The sequence below is a fragment of the Pelodiscus sinensis genome, chromosome 4 (assembly GCF_049634645.1).
Source record: "Pelodiscus sinensis isolate JC-2024 chromosome 4, ASM4963464v1, whole genome shotgun sequence".
NCBI lineage: Eukaryota > Metazoa > Chordata > Testudines > Trionychidae > Pelodiscus > Pelodiscus sinensis.
The window spans coordinates 104558150-104578330 of NC_134714.1; the positions used below are offsets into that span (position 1 = coordinate 104558150).

The 20181-nt window shown below is 43.5% G+C and overlaps 1 protein-coding gene and 1 non-coding gene across 3 annotated transcripts; both read left to right on the top strand.

Moving 5' to 3' along the window:
- Positions 1-1818: 1818 nt before the first annotated feature.
- Positions 1819-19585, top strand: EIF4G2 (eukaryotic translation initiation factor 4 gamma 2). 2 transcript variants are annotated; one of them, XM_075927916.1, is made up of 22 exons: positions 1819-2030; positions 3478-3584; positions 3831-3896; positions 4293-4418; positions 4989-5091; positions 5809-5940; positions 6039-6105; positions 6194-6345; positions 6655-6765; positions 9104-9187; positions 9268-9366; positions 10080-10221; positions 10316-10476; positions 10938-11051; positions 11912-12037; positions 12256-12360; positions 12462-12677; positions 13691-13949; positions 16479-16683; positions 17590-17801; positions 18285-18406; positions 18758-19585. In XM_075927916.1, exons 1-22 carry the CDS (start codon positions 2001-2003, stop codon positions 18821-18823), a joined length of 2805 nt encoding a protein of 934 aa, XP_075784031.1. In that variant the 5' UTR covers positions 1819-2000; the 3' UTR covers positions 18824-19585. The 2 variants fall into 2 exon arrangements, with proteins under 2 accessions (XP_075784031.1, XP_075784032.1); XM_075927917.1 differs by lacking the exon at positions 10938-11051 and having other exon boundaries at positions 1821-2030.
- On the top strand, positions 11083-11255 carry LOC112546648 (small nucleolar RNA SNORD97). The gene has a single exon (XR_003090365.1). It is a non-coding gene; the product is annotated as a small nucleolar RNA SNORD97 (small nucleolar RNA).
- Positions 19586-20181: the final 596 nt, after the last annotated feature.

Consider the following 20181-nt stretch of genomic DNA (forward strand, 5'->3'; position numbering starts at 1 on the left):
CCAGATTGTTGAGACTATCAGAAAAAAGAATAACACTATCCCCTGGTTGTAACTCCGGTCAGCTGAAGAAGTGGGATGTGCCCACAAAAGCTCATGATCCCATCTATCAAGTGCTACCAGACTATTTGCTTGCTTTTAAAAAAAAAAAAAAAAAAACTATTCCTAAGCATAGTTTACCTGGCCTCACAACTTTTAATATGGTCACAGTTGTAGGAGTCAGTTTAATGCTCCTAACAAGACTCTGGTTTATTTTGTGTGGTTAGTGTTCTCTCTTAAAGCTCAGGCTCCATATACAAAATATCAATTTAAAAAAAAAATCTTTACAAAGTGTACACTGGTCTAATGCCCGTAAGTAACTTTCTTCTATGTCAGAGTAGCCTATAATAACTATCCTCATTTCCACTCAAATCTGTCATTTATATCCATCACCACATTCTGAAAAGTGAGGGGGAAAGAACAGATATTGTGAAGTACATTCTGTAAGCTCACTAATCACTGTTCTGGGTAAAAACTTGTCAGCCATCAACTCTTTGGTAGTTCCCAGGGCTCAAATACAGTTGATTAGCATATCACACCAAGTTAGGGCACATACTGATGGTTACTGTTGACCAGCTGTACTCTTAAAAATAATGGGCAAAAATGTATCAACATGGAAAATGAACTATGATTTATATGGTAGGAAAATCTTTCAGCTGCTTTGTGAAATGCGCACATGCTCTGGGCCCCAGTAGTAGCGCCCTTCCATGGCAAAGCATCCAACTGTGCTACCATAGCTACAACCATGTTCACTAGATCTCAGAAGTACTCAACCATCAGTCACTTACATGCTGCCGTGCCCGTGCCCGAACGGCTCTACCGACTGTACCGCTCTACTGGGAACGCAACCCTAGCATGGGACGCGTTCAGCCACCTCCCTGCAGCCCCACGGCAAAGGGCCCCCATGCTGTTTGCAGGGTCAGGCCCCAATGGACCTGCGCGTTGTGCAGCAACAGAATGGGGGGAGCTGGGTGATTGTGTTTTCAATCTGGTCAGGAGGAGGTAAAACCTCCCTTCCCCTTGCGAGCAAGGCATCCCGATGTACTTCACGGGGAACAGCTTCCTTCACCCCCTGAAGCGGAGACTGCCTGCCGGGGGAACGGAAGAACAAAATGCAAAAGGAAACAGGCAGGCAGCACCCCCTGGCGTGGGTACGCCACTTGCGCAACCGCCCCACTTCCACCCAGCCAGCTACGCAAGCCATTTGGCGTAAAAGCCTTCGCGCATACCGGTGCTGCACTGCGGAGGTGCTACTGTTCAACCAAACTTTCCTCCCTCCTCCCCATCTTTACTCTATCCCCGCCCACTTCCTCTGCTCTGATTGGTAGGGTGGGCGGAGTCTCCTGTGGCTATTGGCTGTCGGTGTGCCGAGGCGGGGTAGGTTGCGCGCAGGGTAATAAAGTTAGTGGGGCTGGCTCAGTGCGCGTTAGAAGCAGCGGCGAGTTGGATCTCTATGGAGGTGGTCGAAGGAAGCTTTTGGCTGCTCCTGCTCGGGTGACTCGGCGGTTCGTCCTGCGTCGCACGCTCCCCCCCCTCCCTACCCCGGTCCCCGGCTCCCTCTTCCCCCTCCCTTCTCTCGCCTCTTCCCCCGCCCTTGGTAGCCGCCGGGACCCGGGGAAGCTGACGAGGCTTCAGGGAAGGTGAGGAAGCCGGTACCGGCGAACAGCGCTGCGGAGGAGGTGGGGGGATATTGTTGCCTAAAATGGCTGCCGCTAAAATGGCCGCCATCTTCTTTTCGCTTCCTTCTCTTTCTTCACCACAAAATGGCGGCTCTGGTCGCCGGGACCGGCGGCTTGGCACCGGTGAGCGAAGGGGAAGGATTCGCTGCCCGGCCGGCCTGGCTGAGCAGCCGTAAGGAGCGGCTGAGGGAGCCGGTTACCGCTCGCTCCGGGCAAAGGGGCCGCGATTTCCCCGGGAAGACTGCGTGGTTCTGGGTGACGCTGGAGAAGCCCTGAGCGCCCCGCATGCAACAGGATAGATGGCATGGGGACCTGGTACGCACCGGCGGGGGAGGGAGATCTCGCCCTGTCCAAGAGGGGGGGCGCACTTGCGGGAGGGGGCCCTGCTCGCCTCCGTAAGAGCCCCTCTGGGGGCGCACCACGCTCCGGAGAAGACTCGCCTCCCCCCGCCCCCGTGCCTCCCCGGGGGAGCGGCCCTGCGCTTGCGAAAGGGGAAGCGCTTTGTTGGAGGCGGTCTCCGGTCTTCTTCCCTCGGGTGGGAGTCGCCTTGGCGGGGCTGCGCCGGGAACTGGGGGCTTGTCGACCTGTAATGGGTAGGCTGGAGGCTTCCTGCTTCACTCGTCGAGAACAAAGAGCTGGCCCGGCCCGTTGACTGGCTGAGCCTGGGAACTGGCGGGGGCGGGAGGGGCTCCCTGAGCCTGCGGCGCCGTGCGGCAGGGAGGGGGAAGTGCCTCTGTCCTGCGGCCCTTTTGTTAGGCTGCAGCCGCCTCTTGAGCCCTTCCCTTGTCCCCAAGCTGCCTCGTTCGCAGCCTGCTGGCGACACGTAAAGGTGCCAGGGCAGGCTTGGAAAGTGTATTGCTCAAGCGCGGACAGTGCCACAGAAGAGTAGGAGGTAGCACTTACCTGCTTACGAAACAGGGGGACTTCCTCCGGAGGAAACATCCTTCATGTTCTCCGCCAGCGAGAAGCATGCTAAGCTCCAATCCTGCTTTCTCAGCCACCCATTGTTTTGTGGAACATGGTGGAGCTAGTAGAAGAGGTTATGGGAGCAAAATCTTACTGTTCATGTACTAAGCCTTTTCTCTTCAGAGCAAGTTACCTACATGATGAGCTGAGCTCTGGCTTTTATTTTAAAGGCCACATACATGGCAGACATTAAGTTATCTCTGTCTTTGGTTCCTGACCATGTGTAAGCTGAGGCAAATGGGGTTTTTGAGTGGTTCTGTAGTTAAATAGGCCTTGATTAATTGCGTTATGATTTGGTGCATCTGTTCACATTGCAATTTTTAGGTTGCATTTCCTGTTAAATTTGAAGATACAATACTGTATGCCTGTTCCTACTAAATGTTGCAATAATAAAAATCTTAATTTTTAAAGTAAACCAAAACAGTTGCTAAGTAAATGTAGCATCAGACTGTAGAATGCGTTTTTATTTAACCTGTAAGAAAAAGGAGTCTCTCGGACAAGAATTTAGATTTTAGACCTTATATTTGGCCAGAAAAGAGATGATTGTGGTCACATAAATCGGGCTTTCTGGGGATGTCTTTGCCTTGCTTAATGGCGCTGATCTGTATGTCATGAAGTGTTTCCCATAAATGAAGGAATAAACTGACTTCAGAAATGTATATTTAAGCTTTGAGGGAGTCTGTTTTATAACACATCACATTACCTGAGTTTAACTAATAGACCTTATATTGCTGAAGGAAAGAACTGTTCTGAGCACAATCAATAACACTAATATGAACTTTTTTATTTGTCCTAGGTTTTTTTCCCCCCACCCTATCAATTTATTATTCTTTTGAAGATTCTTCGTTGTCAAGCCGCCAAAGTGGAGAGTGCGATTGCAGAAGGGGGTGCTTCTCGTTTCAGGTAGGTTTCATTCTCTTGATGTCTGACTGTAAAGTACACTCAAAAGCAAAAAAGTCTGGAAGTATGTATGTGAAAATATGCTTTGAGAATTCTAACCTGCTTTCATATGCTACATGACAAGACTGTTAATTTTTGTTTGCATAGGATGTATAGCTAAACTTCAGTACACATTATTTGGAAGCTAGTCATAAGCTATAGAGTGTTTTTTTGGTAAAGTATTGAATGAGGCTATTTTCTTTGAAACAGTGCTTCTTCAGGCGGAGGAGGTAGTAGGGGTGCACCTCAGCACTATCCCAAGACTGCCAGCAACAGGTATGTCATGTTATCACATAAGGCGTCTACATGCATACGAAAAAGAAGTCGGTAGATTTGAAATCAATTGCTAAGGCAACCCCATGATAACATTTTATTAAAAACTGACAAATATAATTCTGGCTTTGTATACTAGAGATGAAGTCGTTTATCTTCTATCTTCTTTGACTGGCCAGCTGTAAACAAGTTGGCAACTGCCAGTTCTGATATAAGATTACATTTAACTGAAGTATGTGCAGTTAAGGGATATGGAGAGGAGTTGCCGGGGATGCTAGAGCTACATTTTGCAAAAGAAGTCTGAGTCTCCATAGACACCAAGTTCATAGCCTAGATTCAAAGCTTATGCTTCTTAATGGCAAAATTTAAGCAGTGATTTTAATTTTTTGATAAATATAGCGAGTTCCTGGGGAAAACCCCAGGGCAAAACGCTCAGAAATGGATTCCTTCACGAAGCACTAGACGAGATGACGACTCCGCAAATGACAAAGAACGACATGATGCAATCTTCAGGAAAGTAAGAGGGTAAGTTGGCCTGTTCTTAAGGTTAATATCAATTGGCGGAGGGCAGTACTGAGAATTACCTCATTTTCCTATATGAACGCTTAATACCAGCAGTTTTCAACTTGTGATATGTGGACCCCTGGCCTTCTGCAGACTACATTAAAGATTTCCCAAGAGAGTCACACTCCAAACAAATTTTAGGAGTCTGCAATTGAAAGTTTGAAAACTGTCTTGCTTAAAACAGAAATATATGACCGCTAATGGAAGACACAGAGGGGAAAATAAATGTGCTTAAATTTATAAGCTGGCTAGATATGGAATACAGCTATTTAGGGATAAGAGATTGGTGGAGCATGAGTAGTGGAAAATGTGAGTTCTTTCTCTTAAACTCCTATACGATTTAAGAGCTCTGTCTTCTTTGCCACTGCGTGTTTCTTTTTGTACTCTAAAGTCTTCCATAGTTGAGAGTGCGCGCCCCATAGACAGAGTAAATTGTCCTTGTATAAAGTGATCTTACACCCAACTCTCATAATATTGTATGGACTGTGAACTCTACAATTGTTACTGATAACTTTTTTTTTCCCCCTGTAGCATACTAAATAAACTTACTCCTGAAAAGTTTGACAAGCTATGCCTTGAGCTCCTCAATGTGGGTGTAGAGTCTAAGCTCATCCTAAAAGGGATCATACTGCTGGTATGTTAAGTTTATCTTAAGTACATATGAATTTAGTATTTGGTTTAAAAAAAATAAATCTTGTACTAAAACCTACAAGCTTTTGTGTAAGGGGTGATGAACTTTGTACCTTTTTAACCAACATAAAGATAGCCTTGGAACTTGTTACACTTAGGTTGCCAAGTTAATAGTGTAGCTTTTTGGAAGTGTTACTAGTGGTAGTTACACTATGCTCTGGTACTCACCTTGGTGCTTTAGTTTATATAAATGACTTAAGTTTAGCTAATTTATTTAAAAAAAAAAAAGCAGGGCTAGCAAAGACTGAGATTAATGCACAGACCCCACTGTCTCATTGATGCTGTAGATAAATAAAAGCTGTATAAGTAGTTGTCTGAGCTGTCTAAAATCCCATAGCAATTTTACCAAGGCTTTAAAAATTCTGCAGTTGGAGGGTGTGAGGGTATATTTTTACTTACCCAAAAAAAGCACAGATGAGTGTGGGGGGTTTGTTTGGGTGTAAGGCTGTAAAAAGTTAGGAAATACCAGCAGTTCAACTGGAACAGTGGTCACATAAGAGGCTAGCTGTATGACTGGGTACTTTGTCCCAAATAAAAGTCTAAAAATACCCTGTTAGTGAATGCCTCCCAACAGGACATGACTTAATCCTGATTGAGTACCTTTTTTTTTTTTTTAATTAACTTCTAGAAACATACTTTTTTTTTTTTTTTTTTTTTAAAGATCGTAGACAAAGCCCTTGAAGAGCCAAAGTATAGCTCCCTGTATGCTCAGCTATGTCTGCGGCTGGCAGAAGATGCACCCAACTTTGATGGCCCATCAGCAGAGTGTCATCCAGGACAGAAGCAAAGCACAGTGAGTGTCTTACTCCTTGGTCTCACTGAAAATGTTAAACTTTTTGCTTGTGTGGATAACTTGCACTGATCTTAAACCCAATTATATCTTGTTTGTAGACATTCAGACGCCTCCTAATTTCTAAACTTCAAGATGAATTTGAAAACCGCACCAGAAATGTTGATAGTAAGGATTAAAACTACTTACATTAAAAGTGCAAAGTCTTAGTTTTATGGTAGTACAGTACTGTTGACACATTTTCTCTTGTGTTCAGTCTATGATAAGCGCGATGGTCCCCTCCTCCCGGAGGAGGAGGAACAGAGAGCCATTGCCAAGATCAAGATGCTGGGGAACATCAAATTCATTGGAGAACTTGGCAAGCTTGATCTTATTCATGAATCTATCCTTCATAAGTGCATCAAAACAGTAAGTATCTTAATGAATTGGTGTACCAACTCAGTGAAATAGTCCTTTATTGCTAACATTCAAGTGCAAAATAATTACCCCTCCCCCCCCCCAATATACCTTTTACGGGGGGGGGGGGGTGTGTGTGTGTGTGTGTGTGTGTGTAAGTTTACTATGATATTGTGAAAAAATGAGGCTTTAATTTCATGCATGTGTTCTACAGGGTAGGTCTCTCTATAGAGAGGAGAACATTGTGTATTCTGAATTAATCTCATAACTGTGCAGTAAGATACCTGTTTTAATGGAAGCAATTCCTCTTGAATGTCTTAGCTTTTGGAAAAGAAGAAGAGAGTCCAACTCAAGGATATGGGGGAGGATTTGGAGTGCCTCTGTCAGATAATGAGGACAGTGGGACCTAGACTAGACCATGCAAAAGCCAAGGTATGTCTTTCAAACTGAAGTATTTAATCTTTTTTGGCTCATATGTAATATATTGCAGTCCCATTTTTATTAGTATTTCAGACTGAATGCTGCTATTATGAAATTTATAACTGGCTGGCTTGGACTGTGTATTCAGGGAGTTCATCTACATCAGGCATGGCAAACAGGCATCAATCAGTTTGTTTGCTGCCTGCCACTACATTTTTATAAAAGAATAAAGTGTGGTTCACTGGCCACATGGAGCACGTGGCTGAGTGCAGATTATGGCCAGCCAGCCTCTCTGTGCGTGGCGCCCCAGCAACTACTCTTGGCTGGCCTGCTGCTCTACACGTGGCACTCCAGCATGTGCTCACGGACAGCCGGCCACTCTGGTCACGCGCCCCACACCAGCAGGAAGAAGTATACTGGTGGCGGCCGCTCCAGGACCCGGGCATTGGGTTGGGGGAAGAGGGGAGCTGGGAGTGCCTGGTTCTAGGGGAGGGGTGAGGCATTAGGTTGGGGCTGGGCTGGGAATGCCTGACTCTGGGGGAGCAAAGGGGGACATTTTGCTAATATTGTTTGTTCCCAAATAAAATCACAATGTATTTATTTTATATCAATAAATGTCCTTTTTTTGCAATTGCACGAATAATTGTTTATGCAAAATCTCAAATTTTCAAAGAAGCCTGTTCTGTTTGTTTGTTCACTGTCTATACTTGTTTTTATTTCAACAAGTTATGTATCATAAATTAAAAAGTACCTTAAATTTATATTTAAATTAAAATATATAAGCAAATAACGACTTTACACATCAAATTATTTTATTATAGTGATACAAGACCTGATAAATATTTAAAAAAACCTAAAATGTAAATCTAGAATAAACAATTACAACTTTCTACAGTAAACTTCCAATAATCCGGCACCTTTAGGACCCATGGGGTGCCGGATTATCAGATATGCTGGACTATCGGGGGGGGGGAGCTATGAGGGGTCTGGAGTGGGGTGGGAGGGGATGCCACCCCAGACCCTTCATAGCCCCCCCCCCCCCCTTCTGATAGTCCAGCTCTGCCCCAGGCGTCCCTGATTCAGCCGCTGCTGGTCCGTTTCAGCAGCAGGCTGAATCGGGGATGCCTGCAATAGAGCAGCTGGGGAGCTGCGGGGTTGGTGTTATAGGGCCACCCCTCGGCGCTGTGGGACCAACCCGGCAGCACCCCAGCTGCTCTGCCCCAGGCATCCCCAAGAGCAGCTGGGGTGCTGCCAGGTTGGTCCCACAGCCCCAAGGGGCAGCGCTACGAGACCAACCCGGTAGCACCCAAGCTGCTCTGCTTCCGGCTTCCCTGATTCAGCTGCTGGTCAGTTTCAGCAGCAGCTGAATGGGGGAAGCCTGTCCGGCTGCCCCAGCACTTCCGGGTTCCTGATGGTGCCAGACCATCAGGAATCCCGGAGCATTGGATGCTGGACTAATGGAGTTTTACTGTATTAGCTTTCAGGGCCATCAAAGAAAATGTACTCCTATCAGTTTTTGTTTGTGCAGCCCTCTCAGTAGGCTTAGTTTGACATTCCTGATCTACATGACTTGTGCTGTCTTGATCATCTGATCGGTGTGAATGGCATATGCTGTAAGTAGATGGCATTCACATTTCTCAGGGACAGAATGCTAGAATATTTGTCAAATCTGTGATGGGGTTTGTGTTTGTTATGGCTTCTTTAAGGCTTTCTTCCAAGTTGCCTGTTCACAAGTTTCACTCTAGAAAATTGAGGAATTATGTATTGGAATACTAATTTCCAAGGCTTGCCAAGCAGTGGTGAGTCCCGCTCGCCAGCCGCGCGGTTCGGCACACTGCGTATGTGCAGACCGTGCTGCGCGGCTGTGCCAGCTTGTAATCTACTAGCCACGGGTGAGTAGATAACACTAATTGTTGAGTCCTGCTAATTTCTATTGGGGGGAGGGGAGGATGCTGTTGAACTGCATTCTAAGCACAAGCAACTAGTACAGCATAAGGAACATGTATGTGTAGTTTAACTCTTACTCATAGTCTCTTAGGGATGACTTCATAGTAGTTTTTAGTAGCTGATCACTGTCAGAATTATTATAAAGCTAAATAGTATTGATTGATATTTCTGACTCTTTGCCTCAGTGACCTGGGCAAAAGATTTATGGATTCAACTACAGTCCGAGCTGAACAATTCCTTGAAGGAAAGGCAAGAACAGCCTGTTACCTTTCACCATTTTTGGTTCATTGTGGACACTGCCACAATTTAAGTGTAACTTGTAATCTTGATACTGAAAAAGCAGATTGCGAGGGAACTGAAATTCTGAAGCACTAAGTTAAACTTGGTCTCTTTCTCCTCTCAGTCCTTAATGGATCAGTACTTTGCCCGTATGCGCTCCTTGATGTTAAGTAAGGAATTGCCAGCAAGGATTCGTTTCCTGCTGCAGGTAAGCATGCCAGTCTCTTACTTGAGTTTGTCCTGTGAGGTTTCTTGCCATTAAGTGGGCTTCTTCTTTTTCCCCCAAAGGATACTGTGGAGTTGAGAGAACATAATTGGGTTCCTCGCAAAGCTTTTCTTGACAATGGACCAAAGACTATCAATCAAATCCGTCAAGATGCAGTAAAAGTAAGTACTTCCGTGTACAGTTGCATCAAACAGTGATGCACTATTGGTCATCTGAGACACATTTCCATGAATGAAGGAGTTGTTGGTCAAACTCCTGGACTCAGTCGACTAGTTTTTAAACATACTTAATTAGAATCGGAGTAGATTACCAAGAAGATTTTAGTCTATCTGATAAGCAAATACTTATCAGATAGTTTTTTGACTTGTCGATAAGCACTTCTGCATTCCTCCTTTGAAATGTACAAGAGCACCTGTTGAAGCTCTTGTATATTTCAAAGGAATGTGGACCTCCGCAAAGAGCCTGGGGCCAGCCGGAAGTCTGGCTCACTCTAGGTTGCTCACAGGTGCCGTCTTTCGTCCCCACTGGGGACTCTTGTGCATTTGAAAGCCAGGAGTGCCCAGCTGAGCCTGGGCTCCTAACAGCATGCAGCGTAATATGGAGCCTGGAGTCACAGGGGAGGGAGAGAGACTCTGAATCCCCTGCTGGTTCTGGGCTCTGTGGCTTTGAAATGCACAAGAGCCCTCACTGGGGACTTGTGTGCATTTCAAAGAAGGCAGCCACTGGCCCCGGGCTGTATGTGGCGTTCTGCATTCCTCCATTGAAATGTACATCAACTAGTCAATTTAACAGCATTTTAACATCCTTAATTCCGAGAGATCTGCAGGTCCAGAACATACCATATGAATTGACTAAGAACCAGATCTCTTTCCAGGATCTGGGAGTCTTTATTCCTGCTCCTATGGCTCAAGGGATGAGAAGCGACTTCTTTCTGGAGGGACCGTTTATGCCACCCAGAATGAAACTTGACAGAGATCCACTTGGAGGACTTGCTGATATGTTTGGACAAATGCCAGGTAAAACTAGAGTTGCTCTGGTGCAGCAGTAGTATTCTCTTTAATACCAGGCATGTATAAAAGCATCTTGCATTCTTCACTTTCTTGCATACAGGTAGCGGAATTGGTACTGGTCCAGGAGTTATTCAGGATAGATTTTCACCCACCATGGGACGTCACCGTTCAAATCAGCTTTTCAATGGCCATGGGGGACATCTCATGCCTCCTGCTCAATCCCAGTTTGGAGACCTAGGCAAATCTTTTTTGAAAAATCAGGTAAGGAAGACTTTTAGTACTTGGGTGTATGTAAAGCTTAGTTTTGGAATCTCTTTAGATTAGGACAGGTTTGCAGGCTTACAGATGAATATATGTGGCCTTGTTGCATAAGACTTACAGCTGGTAGGAAAATGTGTGCTTATTTTCCTCATCCAACTCCCACTTCCCCCCACAAAAAAGGAGTGTCTGGTGCAAGGTAGACCTCTTTATTGCCAAGGAAGGTGCACATTTTAATGGCTTTGAGTCAGATATAATGTGTTGGTTCTTTTCTTAGCTTCAGGGATAGAATATACTTACTGGGTTTTTTCCTTCCTTCCCTGGAAAATATTTTCTATTGAACTTCTGGTTCTTTTTGGTGGTACTATCTTATTTTGTGCACCCCCATCATCTGCACTTTCTTTCTTTTTTTTTTTTTTCTCCCCCCCCCCCCCCCCCCCCCCCCCTTTCCCTTTCTGAAATAGGGGCAAAGCCAGCTCTACCATAACCAGAATCAGGGACTGTTATCTCAGCAACAAGGACAGTCGAAGGATATGCCACCTCGGTTTTCTAAGAAAGGACAGCTTAATGCAGATGAGGTATTAAAACACTACTTGCAGAATTAATCTATTGCCCAATGATTATAGCAAGACGCGTTATTACGAGGACAAATGCTGGAACTCTGCTTCCCCTCCTCCTCCTCCTCCTCCTTTTTCTTCCTTGTCCCTTTTCCACTTTCACTTTAACTCTCCATTCTTGGGTGTCCAGTGTCCTGTGAGCAAGATTATGAGATATGAGGGCAATTTTTCAGGATTCTTCTTTCATAAAGAAAGGCAGTACTTGTCTTTAAAAAGGGCTTCTTCATATGTTCAATATAGGGGCTTTATATAGTTTTAGGTCTGCTTTAGGAAGTGGTGAGTCATGATAAAATAACACTCTTTACATCAGTCTGAAAACTGACCTTGCATGTGCAATAATGCAAAGTTACATTTAGTCCACTGAGGTCAGACTTTTTTCTTTAAATCTTGACTTATCCAATAATGAAGCACCTGTTTCCAGCCAGACCACTTTGAGTCTATATTGCAGTTCTCAAAATACCACAGCAAGGATTAATTGAGCTGTACTGTCTGAAATTGTAATCCTAACAGCCAAATATACTGGTAACTTTTTATATTCAGTGTTAACCAAATTTACTTCAAGTTTGAATTTTTCCCCTTAATTCATCCTGTTCTTGGGCGTTGAAGTACTCGCATAGCTTAATCCTGATGAGTTTTACCAGTGTAAACTCTGAAATATTCCCATTGAAGACATTAGTTTAAAACTCGCATGAGATCATGATCAACCTACAAAATATTTTGTCCTGAGTCACCTAGCTATGGTGGTAGATCTTGTGAGATTCTCTGAAGTTCCCTGGCAAGTCACTAAATACTTTGATGGGCTAGGATTTGTCATTTTACAGATTAGCCTGAGACCTGCTCAATCTTTTCTAATGAACAAGAACCAAGTGCCAAAGCTTCAGCCCCAGATAACTATGATTCCTCCCAGTGCACAGCCACCTCGCACTCAGACACCACCTTTGGGACAGGTAAATAGCCTAATTTGTCAACTCTTAAACTGCATATATATTTATATAGTTGCAAGTCAGTTATCAAAGTCGCTCTTGCACATGCGCGGCTAAATCACGATACAATATTGAAAATTAGGAAACCTGGATTTTCTTTTGATTGTAGTTTCAGTAAAGTTATTTAAATAAATGTAACCAAATTGTTCAATTTCTGACACTAATATTGCTTACTTTCAAAGCCACCTCAACTTGGTCTCAAAACAAATCCACCACTTATTCAAGAGAAGCCTGCAAAGATCAGTAAAAAGCCACCACCTTCTAAGGAGGAATTGCTTAAACTCACTGTAAGTTAAATGTGCCTTGTGTGGAAGAGAGCAAGCTACTGCTTCCCCCCCCCCCCCCCCCCCCAAAAAAAATCAATGGAACTCAGACATTTCTATTTCAGGAAGCTGTTGTGACTGATTATCTAAACAATGGAAATGCAAATGAGGCTATCAGTGGTGTGAGAGAAATGAGGGCTCCAAAGCACTTTCTACCTGAGATGTTGAGCAAAGTAATCATTCAATCCTTAGACCGATCTGATGAAGATAAAGAGAAAGCAAGTGCTTTAATAAGCTTACTCAAGCAGGAAGGAATAGCCACTAGTGACAACTTCATGCAGGTACACTGTAGCCTTGGAATTATTTTAGTTAAATGTTCTGGTTTTGATGTGTTAACTTAAAGACAGCTTAAAAACTGAAAGTGATCTGAATGGTGACCTTGCAAGACCCTGTCCCAGTTGTGGCTTTACAACAACATTCCTATTTCAATATTAGTCTCAGTGGAGACTGACAAGATCCACAAATAGAAAAACTGTCCAAACACTTTCCCTATAATTTCATGTAGTATGGGGCGCTCAACTGGCCTTTTGAGTCATAAGGTGGTTACCATGAAGTGGATACCTTTAATTTAACGGGTTGAACTGCAGATACATGGGAATTAAATTACCACCTTATACAATAAGGTGGCTATCACACAAAAAGGGTTACAATGCAGTGTTTGAAAAACACTATTATAATAAATATAGGTACTAATCTGTGTAATCACACACTTTTTCACTTGAAGTGTAGTTTAGTGTCCTATGGAAAGAATACTTTATATCAGTAGTTCCCAATCTTTTTGATACTGGGAACCAGTAAACCCATTCACAGGCTTTTGGAGGACTGGTAACATTTGCATTTTCATTAAGCAAATGATGAATATGCAAATTGTTGCTGGCCCTACCTGTGCAGTGGGTTGCTCCGATCCCCAATCCCAGCCGGCACCGGCTCCCCTGGCTGTGGCTGGCAACCGGCATTCTGCATCAGTGTACACAGTGCCCGGCCTTCTCCCTGGGTTCTAGTGCCTGCCGGATCTAGCTTCGCCACCCGGGAGCATGCCCAGCAGAGGTGCTGCAGTGGTGGGCCCTCTCTCCCAAGAGGGCTGCGCTGCCATGTTTGGCAATGTGGGGTGTTGCTACCCTGTCACACAAATTAATAGGATCGTGTGTGATAATTTTTCTAAGGACCGGTACTGGTCTGTGGATCACACTTTGTATAAAGCAGCATTTCCTAATGACTTTTCTTAAAGGTCTTTCACCTTGTCAGCAACATTATTTGTCTGAGGAACTGCAACTAACTTTTCCATCTTTCTTAGGCATTCCTGAACGTGTTGGATCAGTGTCCCAAACTGGAGGTAGACATCCCTTTGGTGAAATCTTACTTGGCGCAGTTTGCAGCTCGTGCCATTATTTCAGAACTGGTGAGCATTTCAGAACTGGCTCAACCACTGGAGAGTGGCACCCATTTCCCCCTCTTCTTGCTTTGCCTTCAGCAGTTGGCTAAGTTACAAGACCGCGAATGGCTAACTGAACTGTTCCAACAAAGTAAAGTCAACATGCAGAAGATGTTGCCAGGTAAGTGATCAAAATATTTATTGTGACATACTATTAATCATTCTGTCTTTCAACTTTTTTGTATAAAATGCACTAGGGTAGAAAATGCCATAACACATTTGGAGGTTGAGGAGGGAAAAAGTCAGTTAAAAACTTTGTCATACAGTGTTTCTTAAATTGACTTTTTTTTCCCTACTCCACTGAATTATTTGATATAGTGTTCATTCTTCAAGTTGTCTGTGGAAACCCTAGATGAGGATGTTTGTATGCCATTGCATTTTCAAAAGGAAAGGGTTGGTTTTGTTTGGCTAGTAATGCCATCAGAATCACAAAAGAGTTGACTGATGTGCTGTTTTTGAAAGATGCCGGAGATGACACACAGATGGCACCTTAAACTTCATGACCTGAGAAGTGACATTTTAAGAGACTCCCAGTTGTGAGTCTCTGGGGAATGTTCTCAGCATGTTTTTGTTCCTGGGATCTTTTATTTGTCTTCCCTTCAATTTCACTGGTTATAAAGCTTGCTCACACTAAAATTGTTCACACTAAAATGGCAGTCACAATCCTATTAATTACCAAAAGTGGACCAAGACATAGGTATGGTTCCTGGCCCATCTGGTCTGCTTCTGTATCTTTCTGTGGCTGGCATTCTGACACAGTAGTGGGGCTCTCTAACCTGCCCCAGCTCCTCTGTACCCTGTTCTGTCAGTTGGTCTTGGGCACACATAGTGCAGGGATGTTTACCTGGAATCAATTTGGTTCTAAGTGCCGATAGCAAGAAACACATTTGAAAGGAGTATCTTCTGATCTGATTCACCCAGCATTTGCTATCTTCTACTGATTCTCCCGTGACATCAATTATTAGCTTTTGTACTAATCCTGCAGTTTGTTCCTGAGCTCGGTCAAGGTTCTGCTGTCTCAACTTTCCATCTGCCACTGTCTTGTGGCAATCTGAGCCAGAAGGATAGGAGAACTGAAAGTCTTTATAGCTGTGTTCTTTCTGGACAAAATTATTTTACAGACCTACCATACACTTAAACTATAATTGGAATTCCATGTCCGTGAGGATGCATAGCTGTCTTCTCTAGACAAATGAACTTGGGATAAGATTCAGTGACTAGTCTTCGTACATTAAATATAAAATGAGCCCTGACTTTCTGTCTTTATCAAAGTAAGCTCTTCTTCAGTGGGCTTTTCCATAACTTTGCCCTCACGAGTGAGTGGTCACTCATTCTCTCCTCAGACTGAAATGTATATGGGGTCCAATTTATTTTCTGGGATGGAACCTTCCCTTCCTCTTCCCCTAACCCGTACCCCGCTTAAGTCTGTTTACTCCAGAAGGGCTCATATAATTCTTTTGCCCTCGGGAAGTTCCCCATCAAGGACACTTGAAGGTCCTTTCTTAATTTTCATGATATAATGCCTCATTCCATGTCTTCTGGGCAGACATAGCCTTTAAAGCTGTCCTTGTGGTCTGCACCAGATCCACCTCCTAAATACCCCCCCCCCCCCCAACATATTAAGGTGCTGTTTGGGACTTTTGCATCCTTGAGGGCAAGAACTCAGAGAGTACTTGACATGGTCCCTTCTGGCCTTGAAATCTGAGTCTCTCCTACTCTAATCTGACCTGCACATTAAAAGCCACATAAGTGTCAATCCATAACATCTGTTTGTTACTGAAGTCTTCAAATCATGATTTTGAAGACTTCAACTTACAGAGAATCCACCATTTACAGTAATTTAAACCTACCTTATGGTAACTTGCATTCTTCCTGATGTCTTGGCCCCAGTGCTTTTTTGTTTAAAAAAAAAAAAAAAAAAAAATATGCTGGTACTCCTTGGGAAAAGTTGTTGAGCTGGGGGTGCTGGTACTGTGTCTGGAGGTGCCGGTACTGCATACTGGGCCGTACCATCGCAAAAAGCACTGCTTGGCCCTATATTTGCCATTACTTCCTTTCCCACTTGCTTTGGAGTCTTACTGTACTGTGAAATTCAGAAGAAACTCCTTCCATAGTAGTAGGAGCCTATAGTGAATGTGCAGAGCCATAGGCACTACTAGTAGCAAAGTCTCCTAAATAGGTACAACAAGCACGTGTACATCCTTACCTAGGGTACGTCTAGGCTACATGGCTCCGTTGACAAAGCCATGTAGATTAGTTTACTCGACAAAGGGAAATGAAGCAGCAATTTAAATAATGGCTGCCGTGCTGTGCTGATGAGCTGTTTGTTGGCCCAGCATGGTAGTCTAGACGGGGATCTGCCGACAGAGGGTTCTGGGGTTGGCAGATCCCTGTTTAGACTGCCGCACTGTGCCGACAAAACAGCTGATCGGCACAGTGTGGCAGCCATTTTTATTTAAATGAAGGGCCAATTATTTAAATCGTAGCTTCATTTCCCTTTGTCGTCCTACCTCATGAGTGCTCATCGTGGATGGACTCTACTTCCACTGCACAGTAACTAAAGCTTTCTCCTTTTGAACTGGTTTGGTCCATAGTTTGACCTTTTTAAAAAAAATTGTCTAATGTAGAACTTTTATTCAATTTGTCTTAGAAATTGATCAGAATAAAGATCGTATGCTGGAGATCTTGGAAGGGAAAGGACTAAGTTTCTTGTTCCCACTTCTGAAACTGGAGAAGGAACTGTTGAAGCAAATAAAGTTGGATCCATCCCCTCAAGCCATCTATAAATGGATTAAAGACAACATTTCACCCAAACTTCATGTAGATAAGGGATTTGTGAATATTCTGATGACCAGGTGAGGAGATTGCTAGGATTTCTCTGAAATGAAATCCTTACTTGTTAGTAGTTCAGACATGTTAAAAACTGACTTGTGCTACAAATGGTTTATAAAGTGTCCACAAAGCTGGAATAAAATGTATCCTGCTGAAGGAGAATATATAGACAAGATCCTGTATAAGTAGGGGGTTGATGCCATTTAAAGCACTACCACCGAGTGCTCTAGAGTAGATCTCGACCTTGTCAGTCTTTCAATGCCCTAACAGTACATATGGAAACCGCTTAGGATTCCTTGCATCCAAAGGTAAACAGACCTACAAATAACATGTTGATTCATTATGAATACTTTTCCCAAAGAGGGCCTTGTTGGGCTTAAGCAATTGAAAGGAAAAACTGATACGCTACGTCTAGACTGGCATGATTTTCCTCAAATGCTTTTAATGGAAAAACTTCTGTTAAAAGCATTTGCGGAAAAGAGCGTCTAGATTGGCATGGACGCTTTTGCGCAAAAGCACTTTTTGCGGAAAAGCATCTGTGCCAATCTAGACGCAGTTTTGCACAGGAAAGCCCCGATTGCCATTTTTGCCATCAGGGCTCTTTTGCGCAAAATGGTTCTCAGTTGTCTACTCTGGCCCTCTTGCGCAAAAGCATTTTGTGCAAGAGGGCTTTTTCCTGAACGGGAGAGTCATTGTATTTGCGCAAAAACACTGACTAGATTAGATCGTTAATGTTCTTGTGCAAATTCAAGTGGCCAGTGTAGACATCTGGCAAGTTTTTCTGCAAAAGCAGCAAGCGGAAAAACTTGCCAGTCTAGACGCAGCCACTGTGTATCTAACCAAATGACAACTAAAAGAGTTTGTGAAGGTACTTTGTAAAAAAATTCCACTAGACTTAGAAAATATTTAAATTTAACTCTTATTTCCAGTTTCTTGCAGTATATTTCAAGTGAAGTAAGCCCTCCTAATGATGAACCAGATTCTTCATCTGCTCCTTCTAAAGAGCAGCTAGAACAGGAAAAACAACTGCTTCTTTCCTTTAAGCCAGTAATGCAGAAGTTTCTTCATGACCATGTTGATCTACAAGTGAGTGCTCTGTATGCACTTCAGGTGCACTGCTACAACAACAACTTTCCAAAAGGTATGAGTAAGCATGTATTTACATATTTTCCCTCAAATACAGTATCAGATTGGCAAAGTATGAATCCAGTGCCAACCATATCATGTATTTAGTGAACCTACTTAAAGGCCGCTCAACTACATTTGTAACTGGGATGTGCTTACCTGGGATCCTATGGGGTGCTACAGTATACTTATCTACAGGGCTTGCCAAAACCACGGTGAGCCCTGCTTGCCAGCCGTGCTGTCCAGCGATCTGCGCACGCGCAGATTGCCTGAACCCAGCTCTTCCAGGTTACAATCGACTCGCTACGGGAGAGTAGATTGTATAATTTGTTGAGCCTTGCTTATGTAAATGATTCTTTTTCAGCTTGCAGTTGTCAACCTTGTGTACAGCTTTGTGTAGAGCTTTCTGTAGCTGGGGAATGCAAATTGCCTAATATGGAATTGGTTGACTCAGGTGGTTGTCTTTTTTTTTTTTTTCCCCTCCTTTTTTGAAAAACAGGCATGTTATTGCGCTTTTTTGTTCATTTCTACGACATGGAAATTATTGAAGAAGAAGCCTTTTTGGCATGGAAAGAAGATATCACTCAAGAGTTTCCAGGGAAGGGCAAAGCCTTATTCCAGGTAAAATTGTGTAAATGGAGTAGAAATTAAGTCCTTTTTTCAGAATGTTTGCCTATTTCACTGTGCTTACGAGTTTGGGGAAGCTTATTGTACAATATGAAGTACTGTGCTTAATTTACAAATACTTGTATGTAGCGTTTGGGCTGATGAAGGAAATAGCTGACAGAACAAAGGCACACTGCTACACCGCTGTGCAATAAGGCTGGAGAAGGGGTAATCCACAACATGTATGCTACGAAGAATAAATCCTTTCTGTGCTAACATTGTGGTGGAAAACCACTCGCACAATCTTAATTGTGCATTGTTTGCATGCAGTCTACTCTTTCTGAAACTGCATTGATATGATTGCAGGTAAACCAGTGGCTAACCTGGCTGGAAACTGCTGAAGAAGAAGAATCTGAAGAAGAAGCTGACTAAAAAACCAGCCAAAGCCTTAAATTTGTGCAAACACTGTTGCTATGATGTAACTGCATTTGACCTAACCACTGCGAAAATTCATTCCGCTGTAATGTTTCACAATATTTAAAGCGGAAGAATGTCAATAGGATGTTCTTCTGCATAAGGTTTTTGTAGTATGTCTTAATCATAGTCTACCATAAAATATTTTAGAGTATCTTTAATGTTTAGATGACAGTGTATTAGCAGCATGCAATAATTACATCATAAGTTCTCAAGCAGAAGCAGTCTATTGCAAGGGTTTTTTCTTTGCTGCCAGTTATCATAGGCTGTTGAGTTAGAAAACTGAATAGCAACACTGAATACTGTAGAAATGCACTTTGCTCAGTGTAATACTTGAGTCGTTGCAATATTTGATTATCCATTTGGTTGTTACAGAGAATCCTTAACTGTAATCGATGGTTGTTGCCGTAATAGTATATTGCCTGTAATTCTACCTCTAGTAATGGGCTTTATGTGCTAGATTTTAATATCCTTGAGCCTGGGCAAGTGCACAAGTCTTTTTAAAAGAAACATGGTTTACTTGCACAAAAACTGATCAGTTTGGAAAAGTGGTTAAATGCCCTTTTAGAAGTGGTTTTTGTGGGTGTGAAACAAAATGGTGAGAAATTGAATTGGTCCCTCTTATTATAGTATTGAAATTAAGTCTACTTAATTTATCAAGACATGTTCATGCCCTGATTTTATATACTTGTATCTATCAATAAACATTGTGATACTTGACTTGTTTCTGAATGTCTCTTGGTAGAAGAGTGTTGACTACAAATATAGTGGTAATGTGCTGGTGGGACTTGTTTAAAAAAAAGTGTCTATAATGGAGTTTGAGTGGTTGTGACTCAGTCTTCCCAATTTAAGTTAGTTAATGTAAAGGTGAACACTTTACAGTTTGCCTAGAGGGGTTAGTACGGAGTGGGCAAAAGGGCCCCCATGCGCTGGATTTGGCCCACCATGTGGGTTGATCCAGACTGCAGATGCCCTGCGGCTTCCCCCCCCCACCCACCCCACCCTGTGGCCTGGGTATGGGGGAGCATGCAAAATCTCCTTCCCCACTGGGGATGTGCAGCACTTAGTCAAAGCACCGCATGCCCCTTGCAGGAAGGAGGCAGGAGGAGACTGCTCTCCCCTACTCCTGGGCCCTGATTAACCTGGGGGTAGGGAGAGTGTGCAAAGTCTCCTCCTGTTGCCAGGGGCTCAGACACTAGAATGGACAGCTGTTCAGAGCAGCTGGAGGTATTCTCTGGCAGTTGCAGGGGCAAAGACTTCGTGCACTCCCCCCATCCCTAGGCCAATCAAGGTCTTGTGGATGGAGAAGCACAGAA